The sequence below is a fragment of the Ictidomys tridecemlineatus genome, chromosome 1, assembly GCF_052094955.1.
Source record: "Ictidomys tridecemlineatus isolate mIctTri1 chromosome 1, mIctTri1.hap1, whole genome shotgun sequence".
NCBI classification, from domain to species: Eukaryota; Metazoa; Chordata; class Mammalia; order Rodentia; family Sciuridae; genus Ictidomys; species Ictidomys tridecemlineatus.
The window spans coordinates 83,824,711-83,848,342 of record NC_135477.1 but is presented as its reverse complement, the minus strand read 5'-3'; the positions used below and the strand labels follow the sequence as shown (position 1 = coordinate 83,848,342).

Below are 23,632 nucleotides of genomic sequence, written 5' to 3'. Positions count from 1 at the left end.
TGGCCATTACTAATGATTAAAAATTCATTACTCAATCCATTACTGCAGTGCAGTTTTCAGGTAAAACATTAACTTTAATTTCCCTAAAAAGCAGAATTATTTTAACTCTTAAAATTTTTTTAGTTTTTTTTTTTTAACCTAAAAACTACACAAAGGGTCATGGAGGAATCTGGGGGAATAATGGAACTGTTCTTTAATTTGTTTGTGGTAGTAGTTACATAACTGAATGTGTTTGTCAAAACTCACAGAACATCAATGCTAAAAAAAAAAAAAAAGTAAATTTACTGTATGGAAATTCCATCTTGAAAGGTGGAATATAAAGGCACATCAAAATATGCCACTTTATCCTAAAAATTACTTTAAGCTAAAGGCAATTAGAAAAACTGCAATGGAAGAAGGGCATTCTAATCTCCTCTTTTTCTTCCAGAATATAGGAGATAATAACTTCTATGTAAAAGATGCCTTCCCTGTACAAGAAAAAAAACAACAACACTATTTTATAGGGAGTTAGTCTAGAAAATTCTGTACAAACAGACCTTAATTATTATCTCCCTTTAATCTGCATACATAATTACTATTTTATAAGTGTCTTTGTTCAACTTAATACAAAAGCACATAGATTTTTGTCACTTCTTTGGTCTTTATTCCTTCATAAGAAATCCTATGTCATATGAAACTTACATTAAATTTATATTCTTTATTCCTATGCCAATTTAATCCTCAGACCTAGATGGGACCCTGAGAGGGGAGAGGTAAATTTTCTGCCCCTATTACAATCTTTTTTTTTTTAATTTTTTTTTTAGTTATACATGGACATGATATCTTTATTTTGTTTATTTATTTTTATGTGGTGCTGATGATAGAACCCAGTGCCTCACATGTGTGAGGCAAATGCTCTGCCACTGAGCCACAACCCCAGACCCCTATTATAATCTTAATGCAATAAAAAAGGAAAAAAATATCAGATATTAATAGTCAATATGTAAAACTTATAAACATGATATTATACAATAAAATTACCAACAAGACTTTTTGTTGAACTATACAACTGATTCGGAAGTTCATATTATAAAGTAAATAAGTGTGGCTAGAAAAATAAGACTAAGGAAGGAACAACCTATATTATTTTCTGACATAAAATATTTTCAAAATGTAATACTGGCACATAAATTGACAGATCAATAAACAGAATAAGCTCCCTTGAAATACACTCATTATATATAGAGATTTAGTATATTAAAGAGGGGACATCTCGAATCAGTGAGAAAATGATGATTTTTTTCAAAAAATGATATTAGGAAAATAAAGAAAATATCTAGAAAATAATTTAGTTGAATCCATACTTAACCCTCTACTTCAAAAAAATTCCATATGAATCAAAGATGTAAATGTTAAAAAATAAATCAAACAGTACTAGAAAAAAACAAGGAAGAATTCTTTTATAACTGCAGTGGGTGGAAGAAAGGCTTTTTAAATCATGAGACAAAACACAAAAAACTCAATTATCAAGATAATAAACACTCAATCTCTTTGACATAGTGCTTCTATTTTGAGAAAATAGTTTTACATGTGTTCTTAAACATATATGTACTTAGAAAATATCTCTGAAAGAATAACAAGAAATCAAACATATTGGTTGCCAATGTTTAAAAAAAATGGATGGCTCACTGAACAGAGATGAGGGAGACTTTTTATTCAGTCTTTCATTACAATCTTTCATACAGTTTTTAAATTTTGAGTCATGTAAATGTAGTATCTATAGCAAACATAGGCAATGAGGAGAAGCAGAAAAAGAAATCCCCTCTGTTTCTACCTATATTAAGACTTTGCTTTATTTTCTTCTAGCTTTCTTTCTATAGAGGTTTAAACTGTAAATTCTTTTATAAATATTGGATAAATCTGTACAAGGCTTTAGAAACTACATTTTGTTCCACCTAGGAATATATTCAAACATTCACAATACCATTCAAAATCTTTCCCAAACCATTAAATATTGATATCAGAAAGATATATCATAAATTTATTTAAGAATCATATGATCCTAAATAACTTACTTGTTTTTGAAATTTGCACTATTGCAAATAACTGAGATAATTTTCTAATACGTAAATTATTGATTATAATTTTTACTGCTTCTTTAAGGAATGATTTAAGACTATTTTTAATCCTAAAATGAAAATGAAGATAGTGGGATCCAGAAAAATTATTCCTTCATGTTCAATCAACAAATAAGTGAAAACAGAACTTTAGGGGCTGGGGATGTGGCTCAAGCGGTAGCGCGCTCGCTTGGTATGCGTGCGACCCGGGTTCGATCCTCAGCACCACATACCAACAAAGATGTTGTGTCCGCCAAGAACTGAAAAATAAATATTAAAAAAAAAAAAACCAGAACTTTAATTTCCTGAAGCTTAATTAAACCAAATATTAGTCAAGAACTAATATTCCAAAAGCCATAACTACTTCATTATGGATGTAGTATTTTAATAATAAAATATAACTTTAAAATTTTAAGAAAAGAAATGCTGAGAACTTTTATTTAACTATTAAGAGGAAAGGGAAATTTAGGGGTAAAATCTGAAAACCTGAAATACTTTTCACTGCTTTGTTAAAGCACAGTGAAGCTGTGATCCCAATGACTCAGGAGGCTGAGGCAGGAGAATTGTGAGTTCAAAGCCAGGTTTGCAACTTAGGCAGACCCTGTTTCAAAATAAAATATAAAAAGGGGCTAGATATGTAACTCAGTTGTAAAGTGCCCCTGAGTTCAATCCCCAATACCAAAAATGTACAATGACAATTTTCATGACAATTAGGGTTTCAGTTTTATGCTATCAAAATTTTGACAACACAAGAGTCCTAATGCCATACTGAGTCTGATTCACAAAAAAATATATATATATTAAAAATACCCTTTTACAGTAATATCTCTAAAAATAGTAACCATTCTACATTAATCAGTGCAATAGCCTCTATTTTGACATAGATCCTGCCCCAAATGGTTGTTTTCATTAGCTAATTTAATATGATTAATTTTGTTTCCTATACTTTATATTCCGTTCCTAGCTTCCTCAAGTAGGAGCATCTCCTTTTTAGTAAGTATTTTATTTTGTATTAATGTTTTATTGTTTGTGTCTATTTTTATTTATTTCCCCCATATTTTTATTGGTACATTATAATTATACATAATGGTGAGATTTGTTGTTACATATTATAACAAGTATTTTCAATCTAGGCAATTCATATGAATACATTACTAATCTATCTTGAAGGAACAGAATTAACACCTATCTTTCAGGTTCATAGGTAGCCTTTTACTATGTGCAATTATAATGTTCAGAGGACATGATTATGGAACTACCCCACTGTTACATAAATTCGAGTTCAGGTTACTGAACATAAACTCAAATTCATGTAACAATGAGGTAGTTCCATAATTCTGAATAGGATTAAATTGAGATATAACCTTAAGTACTGCCTCTTCTATTCCCAAAGGTCATGAAACTCTCCATTCTCATCAAAAACATCTTAGCAGCTACAGTTCTTCAGGAATACTGAACTATATGGAACCTTATAATGTTCTGCCTGTTGGAGATCCCTTCCCTACTAGGATCTATACTCCTCATTCCAATCAAAATTGGGAGCATGATAAACAGCCAAAATTAATCATACAGAAGTAAAGAAGATGAAGAAAAGGAAAACTAAAAAACTTGGCATTTGGCTCCAGTTCTTCTTAGACTTTGTTTCACTGAAAGAACACTAATTTTTAATATTGGTCTAGAAAGTTTGAAAGAATGTTCCTACCACATTGCAGATAAATATTTAAAAATGAATTGGGGGGCAGGGGGAGACTGGTGGGCCAAGATAGAGTGAGTCATCTATAGCCTATTTATCTAACTCATTACATCTAAAAACTCTAGAAAACTATTTTTTAAAAGGCTATCTGAGAACTCCAAAAAGTAAGCAATATCAGGTTAGACTGGAAACTGAAATTGAAATCTGAATAATCACCTGTAATATCCATTTATTATTAAAGTTACAGTTTATTATTTCTTTTGGTTTTGTTTGTTTAGGCTCTTTGGTTTTTTTTGTTTTGTTTTGTTCTTTTGTTTTGTTTTGTTTTAAAGTTGAATTTTGTTTTGCTTTGATTTAAAATCTAATCCCAGAACTACAGTGGACACAGCACCAAAAAAGAAAGAAAGAAAATCCCTATTTCCATCCAGAAGACGAAGGAAAAGAACTCTTGCATGCCAGAAAGTGTATAGGAAATCACTGGGTTTTCTTTTGTTTCTCTCTGATCTCCCAGCCCTGTCTCAAGGCCAGTCCCAGCCTCTGAGCTGTACCAATACCAACCATGCATCTGGGGCACTTAAATACTAAAGAAAAAGCTTTTTTCTAATAGAGGAACTGGGAAAGGGAGTCTGTGTAAGTTTGAGGAGTATGGGGGAAATCCCCCTCTTCTCTCTTAACTCTTTGCCCTAAAGCCTGCTCTAGCTAAAGGAAATTATTAAGAGAAACTTGTCTTTCTGGTCACATGAAACAGCAAGCAGGTATAGGGAGTGAAGCAGGTATAAGAATCCTGGAGAAGAGATAGGGAAAGGAGAGTCACCTGTACATGACCCAACATAAATTCCAGACATAGTTCTGAACTGTTCCATATGTGGAACAGACCTTAGGAAGCATAACTAAGACTTACAGAACTGAACTATGATATTAACTATTGTTCAACATCCAGATTACTTCCTTGATGCTACACACAGACAGACTCAAACAGCACAGGAAAGACTAACGTAACCACCACACAAAACAGAAGACAAAGTCTAAACTAGTAAACTAGGTTGACTGCCTATCAGAATAAATAAAAACCTACACTCTCTAAATGATTTTAACAAGATCAAGAGTCCACAACATAATATATTCAAAATATCCAGGATACAATCCAAAATTACTCAACATGAAAGAGATCCCATACCCCATAACTCTGGTGTTGAAAATATAAGTCAAAGAGTTTAAAGCAACTATCATAACCATCTTCTTTGAGATAAAAAGATCATTAATCAAATGGATGGGAAGATTGAAATTCTCAGGAGAGAAATATAAACCTTGAGAACCAAATGGAAATTTTTAAATTTTTTTTAGTTGTAGATGGACACAATATCTTTATCTATTTATTATTTATGTGGTGCTGAGGATGGTGTCTCACATGTACAAGGCAAGTGCTCTACCACTGAGCTAGAATCCCAGCCTCAACCAAGTGGAAATTTTTTTTAAAAAAATATTTATTCTTTAGTTTTAGGTGGACACAATATCTCTATTTTATTTTTATGTGGTGCTGAGGATTGAACCTAGTGCCTCATGCATGGTGGGCAAGTGGTCTACCTCTGAGCCACAAGCCTAGACTCCAAGTGGAAATTTTAGAGGAAAAGTTTTGAGGGGCCTGTGGTTGTGGCCCAGTGGTAGATTGCATTAGAAATTGGGTTCGAAAAACTGAGAGAAAATTTTTCAAAAATTTTAAAAATAAATAAATAAATAGAGGCTCATGGATCTGGGAAGTAATATCACAAGATCTAATATCCACATCATTGAAGTAGCAAAAGGAAAGGAGAAAGAGTGGTATGAAAAAATATATTTGAAAGAATCATGACAGAAAACCTCCTAAAGTTGGTGAAAGATATTAATTTACAGACTGAAAAAGCTCAGTGAACTCCAAACAAGAAAAAAGAAAAGAAAAAGAAAATCATGCTCCATAATCAAACTGCTGAGCACCAAAGATAAGAAAAAACCTTGCCTTTGTCTTCTGTTTTGCCTTTTGAGATCAGGAGAGGGTAGGAAGCAATTGGGATATATTCCATGCTTTTATAATTATGTCAAAATGGATCCTACTCTTATGAATAATTAAAAAGTACCAAGAAAAAAGATAAAAAAGACTTTGAAGGCAGAGAAAAAAGTTACTTTACATACAAGAGAACAATAAATCAAATTGAGGGGGTGTAGTACAGCTTGACTAAGGGGGCAGCACACATTTTTTTTTACAGTAATGAAATTGTTCTGAATCTTGATTTTGGGGGATGATTATGAGACTCCTTCATTTGATAAAATGTTCTCTATATTCCAACAAGAGCATAAACTACTATATATATATATACATATAAAAGAACCAGAAACCTGGATATCACCCTTTACATTCTTCCCTTGCCCCTTTATAGAATCAACCAGCATCTCCCACCAAATCTACTTCCTAAAGATTTCTCAAATTTGACCTTTTCCCTCCATTCCCACTGGTTCTTCCTAATTTAATCCCCATCATCTCATTCTACTTTGCTCCCAAAGCTTGCTTTGCAAAAGAAGATCCCTGCTTGAACAGTACCAGCTTTAAACTGGAAGCTTCTTAGAAATGCAGAAACTTGGACTTCACCGTAGAACTCCTGAACTGGAATCATCCACAATTTAGCAGAATTCCAGAGTGACTTAAAAGCAGATTAAAATTTGAAACCTCTAATTTGGGGCATACCAGAGTGAATGGAAATCTAATTATGATGAGCATCTTACTAGAATACACAGAGCACACATGAGGCCTTACATGGCTGTACCCTAGCTTCCTCTTTCACTACTCTCCACATCATACTTTACAATTCTACAAGATTAACCCCTTGTACGTTCCAAAACACATACCACAACGCTATGCCCCTCTATACCTTTACCCCTTTTGATCCTTGGCCAAGAATTCAACCTCTTCCTCATCTGGCTAATTCCTAAAACACCTTCAAGCTTTTATTCATAAACCAACCCTAACAAACTCTACCCTGAGGTTGAGTCTCTCTGGGCTCCTGAACTATCTTGGAAATACCCTCCATCCCTAGTTTTCCTGTGGAATGTTGAAATTATCTGCCTAAGTGTTTTTCCTGGTCTTAAAGTTTTCTCAAAAGCAAGCAGCCTCATCCTTTCGAGTCTTCCTATGTGGAGCACAGAGAAGATGTTTAAGAAAAGCTTTGATGAACTGAAATTCCAACTTTTTTGTCCTTCTACAACATCGGTTCAGTTGGGTGGGGACCAGTTTCTCTATCACACAGTCTTTTCCTGAGAGAAATGCTGTTCATTAGCTTGACGCAAAACTCATTTGAGGATTTCCATCCCAAGACTGTTGTGCCTGTGCAAAAGTAAATACAGCCCCAGTCTAAGAGGAAATAATTTTTTGGTAAATGCCATGAAACCGTATTTTGTCGCTAGCAGGCTAGTGCAGGGCCCATGGTTGTTGCTTACTTAAGAATTCTCAGCTCAGGCGTGGCTGTCCCCTCCCCCAAGGCTCTAACCTGCCCACGAGCCCTCAGCTTGCCACCCGCGACTTCACTCCACCCAGAGACCCTCAAACAGCGCTTGAGCCCCCAGTGGCACGAGGGTTTGAAGCTGCAGGCCTAACTGTGGTCACCTTCTCCAGGGCAGCTCGTCGTCTTCGAAGTCGCTCTCTGTCACCGACCCCTCAATCACAGTTTCATCACTATCCGAATCTAAGCTCTGGACGCCTTCCTCCATCTTCTCTTTGAAGGCGGGATCTTTTCTACCCTCCTTCTCTAATTTCCCCTTTTCAGCAAGCAAAAGGACGCTTTGCGGGCCAGGGGAAATTGTGAGTTTAAAATAATAATGGTAAAATTCTTGACAAGAGACGGGCCTCGCTGGGCAGCTCAGGACGCCCAGGGCTCTGCGAGCTGCGCGCGGTCACCGACGGGCAGGCGCTCCCGCTCCGTCGTCTCACCCGCGCCTCCAGCAGGGGGCAGCCGCGCGCCACACGTCGGAGTCGCACGCCGCGCATCGCACCGCCCCGCCCCTCGGCTCCGACGGCCGGAAGTGGCCTTTGGCGCTCGCGCGGATGCTCTTTAGTATCGGTGCTAGCTTGGAAGTTGTTCTCCCGCTCTTTTGACTGGGTGACAAGGCAACTGGGCTTACTGCTGCAGGGGCCAAAAGGCAACAGTGCTGCAGGCCCCAGGTCGAACCCGCCGCATGTCACCTACAATGTACCTGGTGCATGTGATTCTAATCCGAAAGGGCTGTCGGCTTCTGCATGCCCCAGCCAGTTGGACTCTCAGTACTGCATTTTAAAGCCAGAAAGTGGTCTTAGACCCAAAGAATGGTTATGCAGCCCACCAGGCTCTTTCTTTCACCTTAATCTCTCTCCAAGATAGGCAAAACAGATACACTTATCAGAAGCTTTTGGATAAACTAATCTCATTGGTGTATTTTGTACATGTATTTTCTCTCCACACTTCCAGAAATAGATTGTGTAAAAAAAAAAAAAAAGGGAAGTATAAATACTTTATTTTCCCCTTTTAGCAGTTTTTTATGAATAATAGTACCTTGGCAACCTCCAAAAATAATTGTTTTCTTAATGAAGTGCTAGAATATTTGATGTGTCTTAGTGTATTTGGAGGGTTTTCATTCAAACTATAGTCATGCACTATGACATTTAAGTCAATAAAGATTTTAATGCCTAGTGTCATGCAACATCTCAGGTTGTTTAAGTATACCTGGGTGTTAGCACAATCTCGCAATCACCCAAGAGAACATATCCCTGTGGTTAAGCAAGACATAACTTAAAACCATGTGAATTTCCACTTGGCAAGTCAGAGGAAGATTCAGGACAAACTGAACTCCTTTCCTGTAAACTATTTAACATTCACCTTGGAATTTCTGATATCTAGTACATGTTAAGTCTTTAAAATTTTGTCAAAATAAATGGATAACACTGGATTTTCTGACTCTCCAAACCACTGTCCTTTTCCCTAGATGAAGTGGCTTTGTCATTATTGGGTTTTTGTCGTTTTTGTTGTTGTTTGTTTTTTTACTATTTACATTATATTTAAGACAGGATGGTTAGTAGTTGTTGTTTAAACCAATAAAACACTCCTCATCTCAACTCTAGGAAGAACAATAATAAATATGAAAAGAACCAGACCTCTGTTCTCTTCAGACCTGCTCGCCTGCATCCTCTATGTTTAAATTCTTATCTACTCTGCTGCGCATTCACTCTTTTAATCATCCAGCTTTCCTTTCATAGCCATAGAAGATGCATACAGCAAAGGATGGTCAGTGGTGCCAGAGGCCCTAGACCAAGAGGTGATTTTCCCCTGGTACATAGCACTTCTTCCAAACATCACCTGACTTAAGCTAAGTATAGAAAACTTCTAGGTCTGAAATTCAAATTCAGGATAACCAGATTTAATGAGGGCAAGATATTTTCCTTTTTGTAATAGTATATATTATGTATTTTTATAGAGAAATCACACCTAATGAGTACAGAAAAAAATGAAAGAATTAAAAATTTAACATTTACATCCACAAAACAATGGATTTAGGCAATGATCATCATAGCTGCTAAAATCATTAGTCAAAAATATGATGGGGAATTTTATAATGAATGGATCAGGCTAACAACACTAAAACCCACTGATTGATCTTAATCTTACTAAAAATTGACTACCATGGCACAGACACCAAATGCCATTAAAACTAAAACTGGCTCTTTATTTATTGCAGTGCATACTAACAAAGAGAAAAATAACATGATCACTTTAGGGCAGTTTGAAGCTGAGTTCTAGCTGATCATTTACAAGCTAGTTACATGAGTAAAGGGCAGAAGTCAGTCAGTATTGGCAGCTCTTGTTTTTGGAGCAGATTATGCATGAGTAATGAAGTACAATGAATATTACCCCAACTAGAATGTACATTATTTTAATTTGTCATATTTCTCTTTTTATATCTTCATTCCTGCAGCCGTACATCTTTTACACGTTCTCCCTAATATAATGCTTATATTGTTAAATGAAGGATTAGCTCACTTTCCTTCAAGTAAGATTCTGAAAGAACTGAGACTTCCAAAATTTACTCTACACATTATAATTTCTTCTTCCCTGGTTCATCTCTTCCCTAACCATAAAGACTGATCCCTCCAGGATTGGTGTACAGGGATGACAGAGAGAGGGAAACAGGAATTTCCCAGTAAAGGGTGTCAATATACTGGAGCGAGCTCCTACTACTTTGTGAAGACAATTGTTCAATTTTTAGGAATTTCAAAGTCAGTTATCACAAATAGCCACCTATTAAAGTATATAAACTTTTAATTAAATCATATTAAATATAAGTGCAAGGCTGGGGTTGTGGCTTAGTTGTATAGCACTTGCATAGCATGTGTGAGGCACTGGGTTCAATTCTCAGCACCACATAAAAATAAAGGTTCACTGACAACTATGTGTGTATGTGTGTGTGTGTGTGTGTGTGTGTGTAGCACAATACATATGAAAAATCTACTATTTGCTAGTCATTTGCTACATCTTACTTACTAGGTCATTGGAGGAGGAGAAAAGGAAAGAAGAAATCATAATGTGTAGAATAAGTTTAAAACAAGTTATTTACATTACAGAATCTTCAAATGCTACAAATCAGCATTTTCTTCCTAACAAAGATTCTTTGCTTGTCCAAACTTTAGCCAGGCTTCTGAACTTTCTTCTGAGCCCATCTATATACTTCCTTGAAAAATCCGGTTTTAGCAAACAGTGTGAATAAGTGAGTTTAGCTCTGGATATCTGATCACCCCCATTATGTGATTGGGTTCTTCATTTTCCACCTTTTCCCAGGTAATGTCTGATCATACAGACTTGTCTTTAACAAGAATTCTGTTAGATCAGTTTATCCAGGATTCCCCTTATTATTGATGTTCTACCTCTTAGTAACTTTCCACTCATTGAATCCCACACTGCTTCTTGGCTATGGATTCCCACTTGCCCCACAATGTGTTTGAAGTTGAGACCAGTATCTCCCCGCAACTGCAAGACCCCATTGCATGTTTTCTGTACTTATCAAAGTTGTTTTATAATAAGGTCTTACAATGCTTTAACAAGTGTCATTAAATAGTTTCTTTTTTTCTTTAACACTTTCCACCCACACTCTCAGATGGCTGTTTGTTAATCATTCATCAGTGCACCACTGGGTGCTCCTAAATCAATTTTTCACCCTCTGGGTCCAGCATTCATTTAAAGTTAGCTCTTTCATAACTGATCTTGTCATGGTTTGTAGACCTGAACACCACTGGTGATTTCTCACCTACAGTTTCCTCAGTGTGGGAGAATGTACCTATTTCCATGGTCTCATATTTCATCACTGGAATACACAGCACAGAAGTCCACCTCTGCCTTTTCTGCCAACCACTATTTTCCCACTAAAATGCCCTTTGGATTGGTTTTAATCGAGCCAGTTCTTTCTGAAGCATATAATGTACCTAGCTCAGAAAATTTTTTGCCTGAACAAATTCTGATGGTTCCCTTTGCACATCACACCCAATCACAAATCTCTTAATCATTTGGTAATCTCATATGGGAATAAGATACCAATCTACATTAACCACTGAAGCCCCTGCTTCTAGAGTTAGTTGGAAGAGAAAGGCAAGACGCAGGGAACCAGCAACTCTCTAACAACAATTCATTATGGAATTGCCTGCACATTTCTTCCCTCTCAAACATTTAATATCTTCATAGATATGATGGTTTCTGGCCATCCTGCATTAGACTACTGTAGGATGGTTGATCTCAGAATTGGTAGTAACATCTGACATCATCTTCTTGGTGAGTTATTCAATATTTACAGTTTAACATAAAAGAATATGTTTATAAATTCAGGAAATGAAAATATTTCTATGAAATCACTCTATGTAAAGGGAAGACTGAAAGGTTATATAATATAAGTAACTGCTGTAGTAATCTTACTATTTTAGTACCAAATCTCTCAATATATGCAAGAACATTATTGTCATTATATACTTGGATTAGAGGAATTGTGGAGAACATTTTCAATCAGTTTTTAAAGGCTTATTATCATATGTTTTCATTCTAAAGTGATTACTGTTAGTAGAGATTAAAATCTTCTCTCAAAGTGGTGCTAGATCCTGGGCATGGCAGCAGGTAAATATTGAGTGGGAATACTGAATTTAGATATTCACTCAGCCTGGGGCACTTTGTAAAGAAAAAGCAACTTGGGCTGGAGTTGTGGCTCAGTGGTAGAGCGCTTGCCTGGCATGTGTGAGGCCCTGGGTTCGACCCTCAGCACCACATAAAAAATAAATAAATAAAAATAAATAAATAAATATAAAGGTATGTGTCCGTCTACAGCTAACAAAATTAGAAAATAAAGGAAGAAAGAAGGCAACTCACTGAAAAATCCCTTATATAACAGTAGAAAATATAATCATCCCGGGCTGGGAATGTGGCTCAAACTGTAGCGTGCTCGCCTGGCATGCGTGTGGCCCGGGTTCGATCCTCAGCACCACATACCAACAAAGATGTTGTGTCCGCCGAAAACTAAAAAAAAAAAAAAAAAAAAAAAAAAACATTAAAATTCTCTTTCTCTCAAAAAAAAAAAAAAAAAAAATATATATATATATATATATATATATATATATATAATCATCCCAAAAGATGGGTAGAAATACAATGTGAAAGAGTAACGGAACAAATAGCTCACAAAACTTCAAAATCTGATCCCATTGACACCATGTGGTAGAAATTCCAGATAAAGAGTTTAGAAAGTTGATAGTTAAAATAATTAATGAAATTATGGGAGAAAAAAGGAATGAACTAAGAGAAAATCAGGGAGTATAAGAATATTTCAATAGACATTCTGAAAAAGAACCAAATGGAAAGCCTGAAAATGAAATACTCAATAAATCAAATTTAAAATTCAGTTGAAAGCACTACAATACATTAGATCATAGAAGACAGAATTTACCTGCCTCAATGACAAGGTATATAATCTTGAAAATAATAAAGAAAAGATTATGACAATAACAAGAATATTCAAGAAATCTTATACAATTTTAAGAGACTAAACCTAAGAATCTTGGCTTAGAAGAAGCCAGAAATACACAAACTAAGGGAATACAAAACATATTCAGTGAAATCATCAGAAAAATTTTCAAATCTTGGGAATGAGATGGAAATCCAAACACAAGAGGCATTGAGAATGCCAAATGGACAGCATATAAAATGATTCTCTCCAAAACACATTATAATTAAAATATCTAATATATGGAAAAATAATAGAATTTTAAGTTACTAAAGAAAAACGGCAGGTCACATTTAGGTGAAAGTCAATTATACTTACCTCTGATTTTCCAGTCAAGACACTAAAAGCCAGGAAAGCTTGGAGTAATATATACCAAACCATGAAAGATAATGGTTGCCAACAATATTGCTATAGCCAATATTGCTATAGCCAGCAAATCTATCCTTTAGAATTGAAAAGGAAAAATTTTTTAAAAAAACTTTTGGAGTTAAGCAGAAACTAAAAGAATTTGTAACTATTAATCCAGCGCTACATAAAATACTAAATGAAATATTACATGAAAAATAAACATCTTAGCCAGCAAATGGATGACTCTCACTAGAAGAGCAGCCAATCAAAGGAGAACCAAGTCTGAATTAAATATTAGAAACCAAAATAGCAGGAAATAAACATTATCTCTCTATAATAAAACTGAATGTAAATGGAGTCAACTCTCCATTTAAAAGAAATAGACTGGCAAAGTGAATTAAAAAGCAAACCCCAACCATATGTTGTTAACAAGAGACTGACTTTACAGTCAAAGTCATCCACAGGATGAAAGTGAAAGGATGGAAAAAGGTACACCGTGCAAATGAAACCATTACAAATAGGAATGGCTACTCTCATAACTGACAAAGTAGACTTCAAGCTAAAATTAATCAAAAGAGACCAAGGAGGTCACTTCATACTGGTAAAGGGAACTATTCAATAACAACATATGATTGTTAATATTTATGCCCCAAATGTCAGTGCACCTACTTACATAAAATAAACCCCTCTGGATATAAGAACTCAAGCCCCAATAGAATACTGGATGATTTCAACACACCCTTCTCACCAACAGACAGATCATCCAGACATGAACAAAGTAAAGTCTCTTCAAGCCTAAAACATACTGTAAATAAATAGACCTAACAGTTGTCTAGGAATATTTCATCCAACAGCAACCAAATTCACTTTCTTCTCAGCTGCCCTGGAAACTTCTCCAAAATAGACTATATTTTAGGACACAAAACAAGTCTTAGCAAACACACAAAAAAAATGAGATAATTTCTTGCATCATATCAGGTCATAATAACATGAAATTATAAATCAATAACAAGATTAAAAACAGAAACCATTTTGATACATGGAGTTTGAACAATATGCTTTTGAATAAGGAATGGGTCAAAGAAGAAATGGGGGGAGAAGTAAAATATTCTTAGAAACAAGCAATAACAGATATATGATATATCAAAATTCTGAGACACTATTAACACATTTCTCAGAGGAAATTTTATAGCATTTAATTTTTTTAAAAGTTTCCAAATAAATAATCCAATGTTATATCTCAGGGTCCTAGAAAAGCATGAACAAACTAATCCCCAAACCAGTATAAGACAAAAAAACAATTAAGATCAGAGCCAAAATTAGCAATCTGCACTCAAAAACACATTGAGAAGATTATACACCATAAAAGTTGGTTTTATCCCAAAGATGCCATTTGATTTGACATATGCAAATTAATAAATAACTCATCATATAAAATTCAGAATAAAAAAAATTTTAAAAATGAATGTAACAAAGAGTTGGTTCTTTGAAAAGATAAACCAGATTGATAGACCCTTAACCAAACTAATAAAAGAAAAGACTCAAATCAATAAAATTAGAGGTGGTAAAGGAAATATTACCACAGACATTCCTGAAATCCAGAGGATCACTAAAACTATTTTTGAAAACATATTCCAATAAATTGGAAAATTTAGAAGATATTGAAACATTTCTAGACACATGTGACCTACCCAAATTAAACCAAAAGTATATAGAAAACCTAAACAGATCATAGCAAGCGATGAGTGTAAAGCAGTAATAAATGGCCTTCCAACAAAGACAAGCCTGGAGCCAGATAAATGCCCAACTGAGTTCTACTAGACTTTTAAAGAAGCTAATGCCATCCTCCTCAAATTCCATAAATTAGAAAGGGAGGGAACACTCCCAAATTCATTCTATTAAACCAATATCACACTCAAAGCAAAACCATATAAAGACACATCAAGAAAACCACAGGGCTGGGGTTTGAGTGCTTACCTCGCATAGATTACACACTGGGTTCAATCCTTAGCACCACATACAAAAATAAAATAAAACAAAGATATATAAAAAAGAAAAAAAAACCACACACCAATATCCATGATGAATATAGATTCAAAGATTTTAAATAAAATATTAGCAATCTGCACTCAAAAACACATTGAGAAGATTATACACCATAAAAAGTTGGTTTTATCCCAGAGATGCCACTTTGATTTGACATATGCAAATTAATAAATAACTCATCATATAAATAGAGTAAGGACAAAAATCATATGATCATCTCAATAGATGCAGAGAAAGTCTTAGACAAAGTTCAGTGCCCATTAACATTTAAAGAAAATGAAAAAACTGGGGCTAGATGGAACTTACCTCAATGTCATAAAGCTATATATAATAAACCCAAAGTCAATATCATACTGAATGGAGAAAATCTAAAAGCATTTCCTCTAAGATCAGGAATAAGACAAGGATGTTCACTCTCATCACTGCTATTCAATACAGTTGTTGAAACTGTAGCCAGAGCAATCAGGCAAGAGAAGGAAATTAAATAGATACAAATAGAAAAAGAGAAATTTAAATTATCTGTTTGCTGATAACAATACCCAAAAAATTCTACCAGAAGACTTAGAGACCTGATAAAGAAATTTAACAAAATAGCAGAATACAATATCAATGTACAAAAAAATAGCTTTCCTATATTCCAATAATGTATCTGCTCAGAAAGAAATAGGAAAATAATTTTATTCATAATAGCCTTAAAAAATACTCGGGAATAAATCTAACCAAGGAGGTGAAAGACCTCTACAATGGAAATTATGGAACCTAAAGAAAGAAATTAAAGAAGACCACAGAAGATGGAAAGACCCCTCATGTTCTTGGATAGGCAGAATTAATGTTGTTAAAATACTCATATTACCAAAAGCAATTTACATACAGATTCAATGCAATCCGGACCAATGACATTCTTCACAGAACTAGAAAAAAGTCCTAAATTTCATATGAAATAATAAAAGATCTAGAATAACCAAGACAATACTGAGCAACAGGAATGATGCTGGAGGAGCTGGGGTTGTGGCTCAGCAGTAGAGCACTTGCCTAACATGTGCGAGGCATTGGGTTTGATCCTCAGCATCATATAAAAATAAATAAATAAATAAACAAACAAATAAATGAATAATTAAAGGTATTGTGTCCAACTACAACTTTTAAAAAAGATTTTTAAAAAAAGTGATGCTAGAGGCATCACAATACTTGATCTCAAATTATATACAGAGCTATAGTAACAAAAATAGCATGGTATTGACATAAAAGCAAACATGAAGACCATTGGAATAGAATAGAAGAAACAGAGACCAAATCTACATAGATACAATTGCCTGATCCTTAAGAAAGATGCCAAAAACATGTTGGTGAAAAGATAGCCTGTTTAACAAATAGTGCTAGAGAAAATAGACATCTATGTGTAGAAGAATGAAACTGGGTACTCTCACCTTGCACTATTTTAAGTTTTTTGAAACTTCAGTCTGTTTCAGATGCCCTGAGAAAAATAATCTCTAAAAATGTTATTGACAAATAGTGGTGCAGCTTCAACTACACCAATATTTTCTTTAAATATTCAGTCAATTCTTAGTGTTACTTTCTTCCTGTTTTTTGAAGATAAAATTCCTGTTCTATATTTAGATTTTTACTGTTGCTATGTCTGACATTTCTAAGGTTCCCTTGTACTCTAATCCAGTAACTTAGAAACTTTGTGTGAAAGTGAAGACTGATTTTTTAAAAAATTTTACAGCCCTTTAGCAACATCTTGTGGGTATTTGAAGACAAGAAACATTTTCCTACATGAAGAATAGCAATTTAGGTGAAAAATCTGACTTAGCAAAAAAAAAATCTTCTTAAATGCTCAAGACAGGTATAATCTTTGTGATTAAGTAACATGGGTGTGTATGTAAACATTTAAGATAAAATATTAATGGCATTTCCTCACTGAGCCTGCTGTGGACTTATTTGTAATTACATTATATAATAGGCATTATTGTAAAAGAATCTTATAAAATATCCTAAGCAAGAGTACCAGAACAGTTCAAAAATCTCCAAAAGTGGGACTGAGAGTACAGCTCAATGGTAGAGTACATGCTTGGCATTTGCAAGATTTGGGGTTCAGTCCCCAGGGCCAAAAACAAAATATAAATTCCAAAAGCAACTACCCTAGGTACACATATGACTGCACATATGATGGGATGCTACATCATGTACAACTGTAGAAATGTAAAGTTGTGCTACAGTAGTGTACAACAAATCAAAATGCATTCTGCTGACATATATACCTAATTAAAATAAATTTTAATAATAAAAAACTCCAAAAATAAAATTAAGAGCTTGCATAGAATGACATCTACCAGAAACAGATGTTTCCAGAAATGTAAGCAGAGAGTAAGAAAGGAAAGAGAACGGGAAAAATGGGATAAGGAGGGAACACAGTAAGAAGAATACACAAAAATCAGAGGGACCCAATAGATTTCTAAAATCTATATTTCTTATCTGAAGATAATTGCAGTCTAGTCATTGTTCTTTTAACCAAGGTCAGGTTTCTCTTCACCCTCAAGCCTGTTTAAGGTGCCTATTCCTCTAAAGATCTTTGCCATTCTCCCCTTTGACTTGCTACATTACCTCTCTCATCTTGTTTTTATAAGAAGTTCTGACCCTGGGTAGAGATGAGTGGTAATTAATGAGTGGGAGAAGAAAACCTCCTGACTTCTGTCTATAGATGCAGATGAGGAAACCATGGTCGCAACTCCTCCTGTCTCCCGTGCCCCACCCCCTCATCTGAACTGAACTTGAAACCTACCAAAGGCAGCACTCTCCTTAAAAGGTATAATCAAATACCTGACAGAAGGTCCTATGACAATCAGTACCCTGAGACTGGAAGAAATAGAGGCTCAAAAAATCAATGTAGGAACACCAAGTCGATATTTGGTACAGTATTCAAGAAAAGATGTAGAAAATAAAGGACAACTGTGCCTTGGGAAAAGGAAATGGAAAATACTTTCTCTCCCACTTTTCCCATATTAAGACTTTATGTAACAGAATGTAATTTTGAGTCTTTGACAGAGGGTTAAATTAGAGGGGAGTATTTTTCTAGATTTCTTGCATTGTGTTCCTGGTGCCCTGTATCAGTGCAGCTTGCAGGACACACCTAACATATAGTGTACACCTTAGATTTTAGTAAAGCACTTGAAAATATATAACTAACTCCCATGTGTCAACTAATAAGGCTCAACTATCCAGGAGAGGTGTTCAGCAATTTGTGTTTTTAGCAAGCATTCCATATGATTTTTTATCACCAGGCAATTTGGGAAACTCTGGGCTAAACACACAAAAACTGATGAAGAAAATAAACCCTCTCTCTTTCTGTCTCTCTCCACACTCACTCGGCACACAAACACATGCACATATATATTTTTTAATTTCAACATTTATTCAGGTGAGGGTGAAGGCAGGTGTCAAAGTTTCCATTTCAACATAGATTTGTGTATTGGTGTGCTGTTTGCAAGTCAGATTGATAACATGATAAAGGAGTGGCAGTGATGGGATTATTTGTACTTGCATCTTTATCTGGTTCTAGCTGATGGTGAAACCCACCTTCTTCAAGTCACGCCATCTAGGAGCAGAGCCAGAATTATTTCCAATAAGAATCCTCCCCTCAGTTCCTTCTGGTAAACTGGGTGAATGATTCTCCTCCATCAGTTAAAATTCCTAATTAATAGGACAGAAAGTCATTTAAAGTACCATTGTGTGCTTTTGCTGTGGACTGAAGGATCCTAGGCCATTCTTGTCATTGCCTGGGTGGCAACGGGATAGCACCACTCCAGATTTCTGAGGCCTTTTTATTGTTCCTGGTGTTGACTGTGCAGATGTCCCAACCAAGACTGGCATGTCTTCTGTCCTTGATACTTCCGCAACTGTTATTTCACTCTACTTATGTTTTACAGTTTGGGAGTCATATTAAGGTTAAAGAAACACAGATTTTTTTTTTCCCTTCAGCACTTTCACACAGGTCCTTGGAAAAAGTAAGATCAATATATTCCTACTGACTTCAGAACTGTCCCTTTCCAAAAGGTCTCATTCTTTCAGACCAAACTCTGGTACCCTAACACCTCAGGTTGAGGATAAGATTTCTTCTCAGAACTTCTTTAGTCTTTCAAGGCCCTCTGTTCCACATACTAGGACTTGCTTGAACTTACAAATAAATCAACTTATCCTCCCATTCTGGGTCTGTCATTGCATAAAATATCTGGAAGAAGTTGAAATGAAGGGTTGAAACATTGTTTGAAAATCATCAAATAACTAGATTGTAGGAAATCTTGAAGAAACTTTTGGGGAATGTTCTAAGAGACAGTTATAGCTAACACCATTTTTTGAGCACTAATATGCCAATTGCTTTACACAGATTTAACCTCATATTGATGTCGTAAGGTAAGATGAGGAAAGACATTCAGAAAACTTAAGCAATTTGCCCCAAGTCATAGGGAGAGTAAGGGAGAGGAGATTAGATTTTACTAGGTGTTGGGGTAGGGACTAGGTTTCACTGTCATTTCCATCTTTACAGCCTGAGCTCCTCAAAGTTCAGCACTGCCACATCAAATCCCTTAAAAGTGAAAGAACTCTGAGATAACAAAGTAGTTAAGATCCCAGTGGATCAAGATTGTACAATCCCTTTGGGAATCAGGAGTGGCAAGAGACAGGAAGGCAAGAGAAGGTCACAAAGACCTTGGTTCTTCTTTACTTCAAGTACCAAGCATATAAAAATGCTATACTTGAGGAATTGAGCCTCAACACCACCTATTATTTTGAAATCTCTTATTGATAAAATTATTCTAGAAAAAAAAGTTAAGTTTTGATATTACCTAAGAATCCTCTGACTTTTCCACTGATGTGACTTTACTTTTTTTTTGGGGGGGGGGATTCAACTCAGGGGCACTCAACCACTAGGCCACATCCCCAGCCCTATTTTGGATTTTATTTAGAGACAGGGTCTGACTGAGTTGCTTAGCACATCGCTGTTGCTGAAGCTGGCTTTGAACTTTCAATCCTCCTGTTCCAGCCTCTTGAGCCTCTGGGATTACAGGTATGCGCTACCGTACCCAGCTGATATGACTTTAGTTCTGGACTTGAGAGAGAGCGAGTGGTTGAGCATAGAATCTCAAAATCTGCAACGTGGGCTGGGGTTGTGGTTCAGAGGTAGAGTGCTGGCCTAGCATGTGTGAGGCACTGGGTTCAATCCTCAGCACCACATAAAGTAAAATAAAGACATGATGTCCACCTATAACTAAAAAATAAATATTTTTTAAAAACCCTTCAGTGTGGACTGATAAACAGGGGCAAAAGTTACTTCAGGAATCTATTCAATCCCAATGTTTTCCTATGAATCTCTTTGAAGTGTGTTCAGTAAAGTAAGCAATATACAAAAATATAGAAAAAAGCTTAATACATTTAATCATGCCACTGAATGAGATACTTCCTGTGTTAGGTCTCCAAAGGGAAGGTTCTTTGGTGTTTGTTTATGCCTGGATTTGCCACCCTGACTGCCTAATTCCTCTCTGATTCTAAGTGGGAAAAAATTCAATAGACGAGAGGCTTAACTTTTTGAGGTCTTATTTTCCTCATCTACATATTTGGGCTCAATATGCATCCCTGACTACCTCATAAGAAGGTTGGGAGACTTGAAAAGAGATGATAAACTTAACTTTGGGATTCGAAGGAACTCAATAACAGACGTTTATCTTTTCTTTAATCATGTTTGATATAAATGAAGAATGGAACTAAATGATACATCAGAGAAACCAGGGAGTTGTGCATGCCAAGTTGTCATTCTACCACTGAGCTATGTACCCAGCTCAATTTCACCTCTTTTAGTGATAAAACTAATACTGGTAAAAATGATTTATATCTGCTAGCCAACAGAATTCCAAATACAAAAACCAAGAATAATTAAAAGGACTTGCCCACCCACCACTGGAAATTTTAGCATCCCAGCCCTGCCCCACCTCTAATCCTTCAGTAAATACCTGTGAGTATGGGCTGAACTTCCTTGAGTGAGATTTATGGATAAGTTACAGCAAAAGTGAAGTTATTTGACTTCATAGTGGCTGCCAATCTTACTGGAGTGAGATGGTATCTTAGGGTGGTTTTGATTTGCATTTCTCTGACTGCTAGAGATGGTGAGCATTTTTTCATGTACTTGTTGATTGATTGTATGTCCTCCTCTGAGAAGTGTCTGTTCAGGTCCTTGGCCCATTTGTTGATTGGGTTATTTGTTATCTTATTGTCTAATTTTTTGAGTTCTTTGTATACTCTGGATATTAGGACTCTATCTGAAGTGTGAGGAGTAAAAATTTGTTCCCATGATGTAGGCTCCCTATTTACCTCTCTTATTGTTTCTCTTGCTGAGAAAAAACTTTTTCATTTAAGTAAGTCCCATTTTGATGATTCTTATTATTAACTCTTGTGCTATGGGTGTCCTATTAAGGAATCTGGAGCCCGACCTCACAATATGTAGATCATAGCCAACTTTTTCTTCTATCAGACGCAGAGTCTCTGATTTAATATCAAGCTCCTTGATCTATTTTGAGTTAACTTTTGTGCATGGCGAGAGAAAGGGATTCAGTTTCATTTTGTTGCATATGGATTTCCAGTTTTCCCAACACCATTTGTTGAAGATGCTATCCTTCCTCCATTGCATGTTTTAGCCCCTTTATCAAATATAAGATAGTTGTAACTTTGTGGATTAGTCTCTGTGTCCTCTATTCTATAACATTGGTCCACCCGCCTGTTTTGGTACCAGTACCATGCTGTTTTTGTCACTATTGCTCTGTAATATAGTTTGAAATCTGGTATTGCTATACCGCCTGATTCACACTTCCTGCTTAGAATTGCTTTTGCTATTCTGGGTCTTTTATTTTTCCATATGAATTTCATGATTGTTTTATCTATTTCTACAAGAAATGCCATTGGGATTTTGATTGGCATTGCATTAAACCTATAGAGAACTTTTGGTAATATCGCCATTTGATGATGTTAGTTCTGCCTATCCAACAAGTGCTGGCAAGAATGTGGAGAAAAGGATACACTTGTACATTGCTGGTGGGACTGCAAATTGGTGTGGCCAATTTGGAAAGCAGTATGGAGATTCCTGGGAAAGCTGGGAATGAAACCATGATTTGACCCTGCTATTGCCCTTCTCGGACTATTCCTTGAAGACCTTAAAAGAGCATGCTACAGGGATACTGCCACATAGATGTTCATAGCAGCACAATACACAATAGCTAGACTGTGGAACCAACCCAGATGCCTTTCAATAGATGAATGGATAAAAAAAATGTGGCATTTATACAACATGGAATATTACACAGCACTAAAAAATGACAAAATCATGGAATTTGCAGGGAAATGGATGGCACTAGAGCAGATTATGCTTAGTGAAGCTAGCCAATCCCTAAAAAACAAATACCAAATGTCTTTTTTGATATAATGAGAGCAACTATGAACAGAGCAGGGAGGAAGAGCAGGAAGAAAAGATTAACATCAAACAGAGACATAAGATGGGAGGGAAAGGGAGAGAAAAGGGAAATTGCATGGAAATGAAGGGAGACCCTCATTGCTATACAAAATTACATATAAGAGGTTGTGAGGGGAATGGGAAAATAAACAAGGGGAGAAATGAATTACAGTAGATGGGGTAGAGAGAGAAGATGTGAGGGAAGGGGAGGGGGGATAGTAGGGGATAGGAAAGGTAGCAGAATACAACAGTTACTAATAGGGCATTATGTAAAATTGTGGATGTGTAACCAATGTGATTCTGCAATCTGCATTTAGGGTAAAATTGTGAGTTCATAACCCACTTCAATCTAATGTATGAAATATGATATGTCAAGAGCTTTGTAATGTTGTGAACAACCAATAAAAAAAAACCTAAAAAAAAAAAGTGAAGTTATGTCACTTTCAGCATTATACATTTTTCTTAACAGTACTGTGTCTCTTGCCCTCTTGCTTGCTCTTTCTGATGTTGCCAGTGTCATATTATGAAATGCTCTATGGAAAGTCTCACATAGCAAGGAATTAAAGAAAGCCCCTGCCAACAGCTAGCGAGAAACCAAGGCCACAGACCAACCATTAAAGATGAACCAAATCCTGCCAACAACCACATGAGTGAGTTTGCAAGTGGCTCCTCCCAGCCAAGCCTTAGAATGATCACAGCCCATCTGATACCTTGGCTGTGGTATTGTGAAAGAAGTACAAGTCACAAGGTAATTGCACTGGCTTCATCAGAGCAGCTAGCAGCTGCCCTGCCTATCTTACCTAAGATATTGTTTGAAAAAGCAATTTTGTTCATTCCAAAGAGCTATACATCATATAAGAAGGGACAGTTAGTGATGACAGGTGAATGTGCAGTAATCTGTCTTGGAGAATTATAAATGGACATAAA

At 35.7% G+C, this 23,632-nt stretch overlaps 1 protein-coding gene across 1 annotated transcript in view; it reads right to left on the bottom strand.

Annotated features, from left to right (window-relative positions):
* Positions 1-7,734, bottom strand: part of Ankrd31 (ankyrin repeat domain 31) — a 163,656-nt gene extending 155,922 nt beyond the window's left edge. The window contains exon 1 of the mRNA XM_040273425.2: positions 7,421-7,734. Coding sequence (XP_040129359.2) covers positions 7,421-7,524 — 104 coding nt within the window. The 5' untranslated portion in view covers positions 7,525-7,734. The remainder of the gene's footprint in view (positions 1-7,420) is intronic.
* Between the last annotated feature and the right edge of the window lie 15,898 nt (positions 7,735-23,632).